The 10,779-nt window shown below is 38.8% G+C and overlaps 1 protein-coding gene across 1 annotated transcript in view; it reads left to right on the top strand.

Annotated features, from left to right (window-relative positions):
• The first annotated feature begins 402 nt into the window (after positions 1-402).
• LOC127007193 (uncharacterized) overlaps positions 403-10,779 on the top strand; it is a 79,569-nt gene continuing 69,192 nt past the window's right edge. Inside the window, exon 1 of the mRNA XM_050877907.1 lies at positions 403-460. Coding sequence (XP_050733864.1) covers positions 403-460 — 58 coding nt within the window. The remainder of the gene's footprint in view (positions 461-10,779) is intronic.

Genomic DNA, 10,779 nt, shown 5'->3' with positions numbered 1-10,779 from the left:
ACGCTAAAAGTAGACATTTGGGGCCAGAAATTAATGTTTAAACGATAAAAGCCAACGTTTGGGGCCAGATATGAATGTTTAAAGCTAGAAATCAACGTTTGGGGCCAGGAGTAAATGTTTAAAGTTAGAAGTCAACGGTTGGGCTCAGAAATTAATGTTGAATGCCAGAAGTCAACGGTTGGGCTCAGAAATTAATGTTGAATGCCAGAAGTCAACGGTTGGGCTCAGAAATTAATGTTGAATGCCAGAAGTCAACGTTTAAAGGAGATGAATGTAAAGGGGTCAGGTATATCAGAAATGAATGTTAACGCTAGAAGTCAACGTCTAAGACTATATGTGAATGTTTAAATACTAGAAGTCAACGTTTGGGATCAGAAATGAATGTTGAACGCTAGATATCAAATGTCTGAGGACGGAGATAATTGCAGGGGCGAGGAAGTCAAGGCAATGGACCCCGGAGGTAAATGGTTCATGACTTTATATGCTCCGTGATGACAGGCCAAAGAGAGAGGGAGGGGGAGAAAGAGAGAGACGGCATGAATGGTCTCGGTCCCAATAGACACCAATTACTGCGAGGCTCCATTCTCGGATGAGCCGCGCGTGTGTGTGGAAGCGAGTGTGAGGTTGCTGGTCCCGCGGCGTTTTACATTACGCGATTATTAAAGAGAGAATGGGAAGAAAGGAGGATCAGGAGTGTATGTATATATGTATGTGTGTGTGTGTGTGTGTGTGTGTGTGTGTGTGTGTGTGTGTGTGTGTGTGTGTGTGTGTGTGTGTGTGCTTGCGGTACGAGAATAAATGCCTGAATCTAAAAGGAAAAAAGGTCATTGGTATTTAAAAAAGCGTAAGGAAATGCGGCAAATATGAATGAAAGTAAATATGAAATGAAAGTCGAATCTAAAAGCGGGAAAAAAAACGTCATTGCTATAGAACATATGTTAGAAAACGAAGCAATATCAACGAAAATAACAAATGATAATATAAAAGAGGGAAAGAGACGAAAGGTGAGAAAAATACATGCCCTTGAACACTCATATGGGAGTCTAAAGGGGAAAAGGTCATTGCTATATACAGAAAATGTTAGGAAAACGCAGCAAATATGAATAAAAATAATGATAAATAATAACAGAGAGAGAGAGAGAGAGTAAGAGACAGAGAAGCATGGAAGAAGTCGTCATTGCCATACACAAAAATAGTGTTAGAAATTGCACGAAATACGAATGAAAATAATAATAAATAATAATAACAAGAGAGAAAGACAGAGGAAAGGAGAATTCGGTGTGTGAATGCATGTGTCAAGACTGAAGGTACGAAGATAAATGCTTGAATCTATGAGGGAGAATAAGGAGGAAACTCATTGCTATATAGAGAAAAGTGTAGAAAATGCAGCAGATATGAATGAATAGCGAGACACCTCCGAAATTGACCTCTCTTTCGGCAAATGAATGGCAAATGAATGACCCCCGGCACCTAATTGCACCAAAAATTAATGAAAATAATAGTAATAATAATAAGAGAGAAGGAGAGAAGGAGAATTCGGCGTGTGAATGCATGTGTCAAGGGCTGAAGGTACGAAGATAAATGTTTGAATCTATGAGGGAGAAGAAGGAAAGTCATTGCTGTATAGAGAAAAGTGATGAATATGAATGTTTTTTTTTTTTTTTTACAGCTAAGGAGACAGCTCAAGGGCGTAAAGAAAACTATAAAAAAAAACCCGCTACTTACTGCTCCTGAATAGAGGTTAAATTAGTGTCCAAAAAGAGAGGTCAGTTTCGGGAGGAGAGGAGAGCAAGACACCTCCGAAATTGACCTCTCTTTCGGCAAATGAATGACCCCCGGCACCCACTTCACGGCCATCAAGACGTGAGGCAAAGGCTGAAGTCCCGGAAAAGCTTCATCACCACTAAGGGACTGGACCAGGGTTGCCAAATTATCGTACTCATCGCATTGCATTTTCGTACTTTCTGAGCGATAACTAAAAAATAAAAAAATAAAAAAAAAAATAAATAAAAACATCAAGAAATAACAGTTGCAACGCTAACTTTAATTTTCTATGGTTATTTGTTTGGTTACGACAGTTTTGGAGCTTAAGAATGATAAATGCAATGTTCAGTGTACGACAATGTGGCAGCGCTGGACTGGACCCTAGTCGAGCTGCGGCATACAGGATAGAACGCTGGCAGGAAACAGACAACCAGCAACAGAACGAGGCCTTACCAACCCCAGCGAAACCCTCCCCAACGGTACCAACCTGACGAGGAAAGACTATGTCACGTTAAACAGAGCACGAGCAAAGGGTCGGAAAAAACAAGGCATCGGTATATAAAAAAGCGTTAGAAAATGCGGTAAATATGAATGAAAGTAATAAATGATAACAATAAATGAAGTAAAGTGAAGATAAAGGAGGATTCCGTGATGGGGATAAGTTAACAACCCCGAATGCCCATGTGGAGAAGCGCAAACTATGAACCACCTCCTCCAGGAATGCCCAATGCGGCCTCACTGCACCGACCAAGATCTTCGGGAAGCAAGTGAAAATGCCATCAAATGTAGACGTTTTTATCGCGACAAGATATGATGATGATGATGATGATTTTATGAGCAGTTACTAGCGGGCTTTTTGTCTTCATCTATTCTTACCCTTAATTGCTTCCTTTGCAGTAAAATAAATAAAGTAAAAATGAACAAAATAAAGGAGAAGAGGCGACAAAGAGAAAGGAAAGAAAAGAAAGAGTGAATTCTGTGTGTTTGAGTTCCTGTGTTCAAGGTTCAGTATTAAATGTTTTTCTGCTTCATTCGAAAATTTAAAGGGAAAAAAATGTCACTGCTAGAGATACAGAAAAATATTGGAAAATGCGGCAAATATGAATGAAAATAGTAAATAATAATAATAAACAGGAAAGGAGAAGAGGGAGAATTATGCTCAAGATAGAAAATAAATGTTTGAGGACTAATATGTGAAATCAAGAGAGAAATAAAAAAACAAAAACAAAAAAACGTCATTGCTGTATACAGAAAAATATTGGAAAATGCGGCAAATATGAATGAAAATAGTAAATGATAATAATAAACGAAAGGAGAAGAAAGAGGGAGAATTATGCTCAATGTAGGAAATAAATCTAAGAGAACAAATATGTGAAATCAAGAGGTAAAATAACAAAAAAAAAAAAAACGTCCTTGCTGTATACAGAAAAAAAAAATTGTAGTAAATATAAAGAGTCAAGGATACCAAAGAAAAACAGATGTCATGGAAATAAATGTTTGAGACGTAGTTCGTGAATTTAAATTAAGGAGAAATAAAACATCTATTTTTTTAATGCTGGCATCATTTTATATAATAATTTTATCGATCATTTACCGTCATTAATCACTCACCATCATTTTACTTAATTCTACCATCGGAACACATGGACCAAACCAGACCTCCTACACAAGAACATTTTTTTCAATGCTGCCATCATTTTATCTAATCATTTTATCGATCATTTACCGTCATTAATCACTCACCATCATTTTACTTAATTCTACCATCGGAACAGACAGACAAGACCAGACCTCCAACACAAGAACATTTTTTTCAATGCTGCCATCATTTTATCTAATCATTTTATCGATCATTTACCGTCATTAATCACTCACCATCATTTTACTTAATTCTGCCATCGGAACACATGGACCAAACCAGACCTCCTACACAAGAACATTTTTTTCAATGCTACCATCATTTTATATAATCATTTTATCGATCATTTACCGTCATTTATCACTCACCATCATTTTACTTAATTCTGCCATCGGAACACATGGACCAAACCAGACCTCCTACACAAGAACATTTTTCTCAATGCTGCCATCATTTTATCTAATCATTTTATCGATCATTTACCGTCATTAATCACTCACCATCATTTTACTTAATTCTGCCATCGGAACACATGGACCAAACCAGACCTCCTACACAAGAACATTTTTTTCAATACTGCCATCATTTTATCTAATCATTTTATCGATCATTTACCGTCACTAATCACTCACCATCATTTTACTTAATTCTACCATCGGAACACATGGACCAAACCAGACCTCCTACACAAGAACATTTTTTTCATTCAACATTTGACATTCGCGGCGTATTCCTGGCCTCGTCGCCGCCGCTCAGGAGATGCAATATTGTAACTAGTTCTGTTTATTTCATTAGTCTGTTAGTCGCTTATTGAATTCAGGCTTTGACGAACACACGGCCACCAACATAACAACATTTTTTTTTAGCTGTAGTTAGCATGCACGGTGTATTTCTTGACCTGTTACTCTTTAAGGATATTATGACATGTATCTTATCTCTTCTTCCCTTCTATAACTCCCTAATTTACTTCTGGCATCAATAAACACAGAATCACCTTCATACGAGCACTTTCTGGGCTGTATTTTGACATTCACGGTGTAATTTTGGACTCGTTACAGCTCTAAGTATGTTATGACACGTATTTTAATCTATGCCTCACTTCTGTAACTCCCCAATATACTTCTGTCATCAATAAACACAAAATCACCTTCATACGAGCATTTTCTGAGCTGTATTTTGACATTCACGGTGTAATTCTGGACTCGTTACAGCTCTAAGTATGTTATAACACGTATTTTAATCTATGCCTCACTTCTGTAACTCCCCAATTTACTTCTGTCATCAATAAACACAAAATAACCTTCATACAAGCATTTTCTGAGCTCTATTTTGACATTCACGGTGTAATTCTGGACTCATTGCAGCTCTATGTTATGACACGTATTTAATCTATGCTTCCTTTCTGTAACTTCCTAATATACTTCTGTCATCAGTAAACACCTAACCACCATCATAACAGTGTGCATTTGATTTAGTATTCACGGCGTATTGCTGGTCATATTGCCTCTCTAAGGATATTATGACAAGCATCTTATCTATTCTTCCCTTCTATAACTCCCTAATATACTTCTGTCATCAGTAAACACAAGAGCAGCTTAATAACAGGATTTTCAGAGCTGCATTTAACATTTACCGGGAATTTCTGGCCTCGTCGCCGCTCTGAGAATAATTTGACACGTATCTTTATTTCTCCATTCTGTCATTCCCTCATATGCTTCTGTCATCAACAAACACAAGAGTTCCTTCACACGAGCATTTTCTGAACTACATTTGACATTTACCGGGTATTTCTGGTCTCCTCGCCGCTCTGAGAATAATTTGAAACGTATCTAATCTATTCTACCAATCCTTCATTCCCTCATATGCTTCTGTCATCAACAAACACAAGAGTTCCTTCACACGAGCATTTTCTGAACTGCATTTGACATTTACCGGGTATTTCTGGTCTCGTCGCCGCTCTGAGAATAATTTGACACGTATCTAATCTATTCTACCAATCCTTCATTCCCTCATATGCTTCTGTCATCAACAAACACAAGAGTTCCTTCACACGAGCATTTTCTGAACTGCATTTGACATTTACCGGGTATTTCTGGTTTCGTCGCCGCTCTGAGAATAATTTGACACGTACATCTCTTGCACTGTTCCATCACTCGGTTAATAATTATACATCTGGCATCAATAAACACATGATTACCTACGTCACAACATTTTTCTGAGCCGGGTTTGGTATTAGCGGTGTATTTCTGGACCTGTTGACATTCTGAGGTATAATATTGTAACGCATTATATTAATTTCATTAGTCTATCCCTCCGTTATTCATTAATGGGATCATAAGAGCGTTTGCTGAACTTACGTTTGGCCTCCACGGTGTATTTCTGGATCTCCGCTGCTTAGATGCAATGACGACAGGTGTAATTATTTTTTTTGTCATTAGTCTAACACTCGGTTGATATATTTTGGCATTGATAAAACCAGAACCACTTACGTCAGAACCTTTTATGAACTGTATTTAGCATTTTTAGTCTTTTCGCTGCTTAGAGATGTGAAAGATTGATAATGAATAACAGTGATTCGTTTTCTTTTAATATTTTAGACTATCACTCTCTTATTTTCTTTTAACATCGATAAACACAATACAACCTTTATAACAGCATTTTCTGAACTAAACATTTGGCATTCACGGTATATTTCTGGACTTGTCGCCGTTCTAAGCATATTTTGACGCGTATCTCATATATTCTTCCCTTTTATCATTCTCATTTATTTCCGACATCAATACATACAAGTGCACCTTCATACGAGCCTCTTCTGGAGTGAATTCGAGATTAACAATGTATTTCTGTCGCCACTAAGCTTATTATCACAAGTATTTTCTCTATTCCATCATTCTCTCATTCGGTCGCTTACGTCTAACTTAAGTAAACACAAGATCACCTTCCAACAAGCCATCTCTAAGGTAAACATGATATTTGCGGTGTATTCCTGGACGTATACTGCCCTTCTGAGCATATCATAACACGTATTTTCTATATTCTACCCTTCACTCGCTCGGTCATTCACTTCAAGCATCAATACCACCTTCATCCGAGCATTGCCCGCGGTGCACATAATATTGACATGTTTATTTCTCGTCTGGTCGCCGCGAAATTAGAGGGAGAAACTTGTAAAAGGTAAATAAAGGATACGAAAAAGAAGGTAAGGGAAAAAGGGAGAAGAGAAAGAGAGGAAGGAAGGTGATGAATGGAAGAAAGAAGAGGATGGGAAGAGGAGACGAAGAAAGGGAAGAGAAAAACAAAAACAGGAGACGAAGGAAGGTGAGGAATGAAGAGGAGAAGAAGGGAAGGGAGACGAACAAGGGGAGATAGTGAAAAAGGGAGAAGAGGAAGAGAGGAAGAAAGGTGATGAATGGAGAAGAAAAGAGAAAGGGAAGACGAGACGAAGAAAGGGAAGAGAAAAAACAGGAGACGAAGGAAGGTAAGGAATGAAGAGAAGAAGAAGGGAGACGAACAAGGGGAGATATTGAAAAAGGGAGAAGAGGAAGAGAGAAAGGAAAGAGGATGGGAAGAGGAGACGAAGAAAGGGAAGAGAAAACAAAACAAAAACAGGAGACGAAGGAAGGTGAGGAATGAAAAGAAGAAAAAGGGAAAGGAGATAAAAAAGGGAGATAGCAAAACAGAAGAGAGGCGAGGTGATACGGAAAGACACATATTACAGACACATAGACAGAGAGAGAGATTGACGTCGAAAGAAAGTGCAAGGAGAATATATAATTGACATCTCTTGCAAAATAGATAGATAGATAGATAGTTTTCGTCTCGTCTCGTTTGGTCTCATCGCCGCCGTTCAGAGGTTGTCGCGAAATGAGGGAGCGTTCGAGTCTTGAGCCGCGAAACTGATCTCACGGCCCCGCGCGGCAAATCTTTCCGGCAGAAGTTGGCAGCGCTGGGATTCTTCTTCTTCGTCTTCTTCTTCCTCTTCATGAAAAAAATAAGAAAAAAATGATCTCTCTTTTTTTCTCTCTTCATCTATCTCTATATGTCTTTTTTTATATCTCTATATCGCTTTCTTCATCTATTTATCTCCCTATCCATCATTTTATCTATCTATCTATTTATCTATCTATCTATTGGTCTGTCTATCTGTTTTTCATTCTATCTATCTATCTGTTTATCTATCTATCTATCTGTCTGTCTATCTATCAATCTATCTATCTATCTATCTATCTATCTGTCTATCTATCTATCTATTTTCCAAGAGCTGTCAATTATTTATTCTCTTTATACTTTCTTTCGTAATGCTTTTCTTATGTCTGTATTACGTATTTCTCGACGTCAATCTCTCTCTCTCTCTCTCTCTCTCTCTCTCTCTCATCCCACTTTATTTCGTTTCTTTCTTTATTTCTCCTTTCATTTCATTTCCTCATGCACGCGAACCTATCAACAAAGCTTTATCAATGTCTGGATCTGTCTGTCTGTTTGTATCTCTGTCTGTCTGTATTTGAAACCTGGCCACGATAACCTCCGCTAATATGAGTCTGTATGTGTCTGTCTGTCTGTCTATACCTCCATCTTTTTCCCAGTTTCTCTACCTGTCTACCTCCTACATCTATCCTTTACGTCATCTACCTGGTGGGAAGAGAAGGAGGAAAGGGAGAGCATTGTTAAGGGAAAGGGAAGGGAAGGAAGAGAGGAAAGGAAAGGGAAGGGAGGGAAGAGAGGAAGGGAAAGCTAATGTTCCAGGTATACGGTATAGTAACGCGTCGCCTCAATGTTCATCTCCGTCACCTTACCCCTTGAGTCTATGGTGGGAGGAGGTTGTTCAAATTAAGAAAAAGAGAAGCGAGTGAAGGGAGGCTTGGAAAGGTGTATTAAAGGGAAAGTGAGGGCAGGTAAGGGAGGGAGAAGGAAACTATTAAAGGGAGAGGTAAGGGAGGAACGGAAGAAGGTCGTTTAAAGGGAAAAGAGAGGAAGAGGGAAGGGAGAAGAGGAATCAGCTATTAAAGGGAGAGGAAAGACAGGGAGGAGAGGAAGGAGTTTTTAAAGGGAGAGGGAAAGAAATAAAGGAAGGGAGAGGAGGGAAGTAGTAGAGGGGAAAAAATGGAAGAAGAGGGATATGGAGGATTGGAAGATTAAAAATGAAGAGGGGAGGGAAGGAAAAGAGAAGTGGGAGAATAGTTTTATATGAAGAAAGAATGAGAGGAAGAAGAGAAGTAAGGTAAAGAAGAGAGAAGAGAAGAGAAAGGAAGATAAACAAGGAAGAAAGGAAAAAGGAGAGAAACGGAAGAAATGAGCTAAAAAAAAAAGAAGAGAAGAGGAGAGAAGAAAAGGGAAGTGAAAAAGGAAAAGTGAAGAGAAAGGGAGGGAAAAGGAGAGAAAGGGAGGAAGGGAGCTGAAAAAAAGAGAGAAGAGGAGAGAAGAAAAGGGAGATAAAAAAGAAAAGAGAAGAGAAAGAAGGGGAAGTAAAGAAGGGAAAAGAGAAGGAAAAGGAGGTAAAGAAGAGAAAGAAGAGAAGTGGAGAGGAAGGGAGATGGAAAAAGAAAAGAGAAGAGAAAGGGAGGGAAGGTAAAGAAAGGAAAAAAAAGGGAAGGGGGTGAAGAAGAGAAAGAAGAGAGGTAGAGAGGAAGGGAGGTGGAAAATGAACAAGGAAAAGAAGAAGGAAAGTGAAGAAGAGGGAGGAGAAGGTAGATGATGAAGAGAGAAGAAGAAGAATGAAAAGGTGAATAAGAGAGAAAAAGGGGAAGTAGAAGGGAGAGAAAAAAAGAAGGGAGGACATTAGGGAATTACTGATTACCTTAAAAATTGATGAAGAAAAAAATGGCGGACCGGTCAGTCTCCCCAATTAATATATAAACCATTTTTTTCTTCCTTTTTTTCTTCCTTTTTCTTCCTCCACTTTTATTTCTCTTTTCCTTGCGGTCTCGTTCGAATGGAGAGTGTGGTGGAAAGGTCATTAGCGGGGTGCGTAACTACCACTAACAAGCCTCATTATGGAAGAGGAGGAGGAGGAGGAGGAGGAGGAGGAGGAGGAGGAGGAGGAGGTGGAGAGAGGGGTAGTTTGAGGCTGGCAAGAGGCAGTTTTAAATTATAATTGAAAGAGAAATAAGAAGAGATGAAGGAGGAAGAAATTAAAAAAAGGAGGAGGAGGAGGAGGAGGAGGAGGAGGAGGAGGAGGAGGAGGAGGAGGAGGAGGTTGGGGTCAGGGAAGTGGCGGTTTAATTTATCAGTGGAAGAAATGAGGACGAAGAGGAGAAGAAGATGAAGAGGAGAAGAAGAAGAAGAAGAGGAGGAGAAGGAAGAGGAGGAGGAAATGTAAAAGAAATGAAAATCGAAGAAAGAAAATGTTGGAAAAAATGAAAAAGTTGATGAAGACAGTAATGAAAAAGAAGAAGAAGAAGAAGAAGAGAGGAAAAGAAAACAAGGAGAGGAAAAACGAAAGAGAACGAAGGCAAAAGAGAAGAAGAAATAAAAGAGAAGAAAGAAGAAAAAAAAAGAAACCAAGAAAAAGGAGTTAGGAAAAAAGAAGATAAAGATGATGAATGAGAAAATCTGGAAGGAAGAAAAGTGACAAAAAGAGAGAAAGAGGAAGATGAAGAGGAGGAAGAAGAGAAATGGAGGAAGAAAAAGAAGATGAAGAAGAAGTAGAAAAGAAGAAAAGAAGAAGAGCTATTAATTATAAGAAGATTACAAAGAGACGTTTTTCATTTCGTTTTGCAGTCTCTCTCTCTCTCTCTCTCTCTCTCTCTCTCTCTCTCTCTCTCTCTCTCTCTCTCTCTCTCTCTCTCTCTCTCTCTCTCTCTCTCTTTTCCATTCTCTTTTCCCTTTCTCTTTCTTTCTTTTCTCTTTTTTTTAAATTTTTCCTATTGTGTTTCTTTTTTACCCACCCACGTATCCAACCCCCCACTCACACACACACACACACACACACACACACACACACACACACACACACACACTAAGCCGTTTCCCCTCGTGACAAATTTAATCAGTCAACTATTTCTACGCGCGTTCCAACCTTGCCAAAATATTCCATTCCCTGTGTCACTATTCCCCGCCAGGCTGTCTATCAATCAATCAGTCTATCTGTGTGTCTATCTATCTATCTATCTATCTATGTCTATCTATCTATCTATCTCGCTGAATTTCCTTCTAACTATCTTGACCGACTGACTGAAAGGTTGACTGACTAATTGTTTGACTGATGATTGATTGACTCACTGAATACCTGACTGACTTACTGACTTACTGATTGACTGACTGAATGAATGACTGACTGAATGACTGACTGACGAATGACTGGCTTACTGACTGATTGACTAACTGACTGACTTACTGACTGACTGACTGACTGACTAACCAACCAACCAACGAATACT

The sequence above is a fragment of the Eriocheir sinensis genome, chromosome 34, assembly GCF_024679095.1.
Source record: "Eriocheir sinensis breed Jianghai 21 chromosome 34, ASM2467909v1, whole genome shotgun sequence".
In the NCBI taxonomy this organism is placed as follows: domain Eukaryota; kingdom Metazoa; phylum Arthropoda; class Malacostraca; order Decapoda; family Varunidae; genus Eriocheir; species Eriocheir sinensis.
Note: the sequence above shows the minus strand (reverse complement) of the source record. Positions and strands in the feature narration are given on the sequence as shown.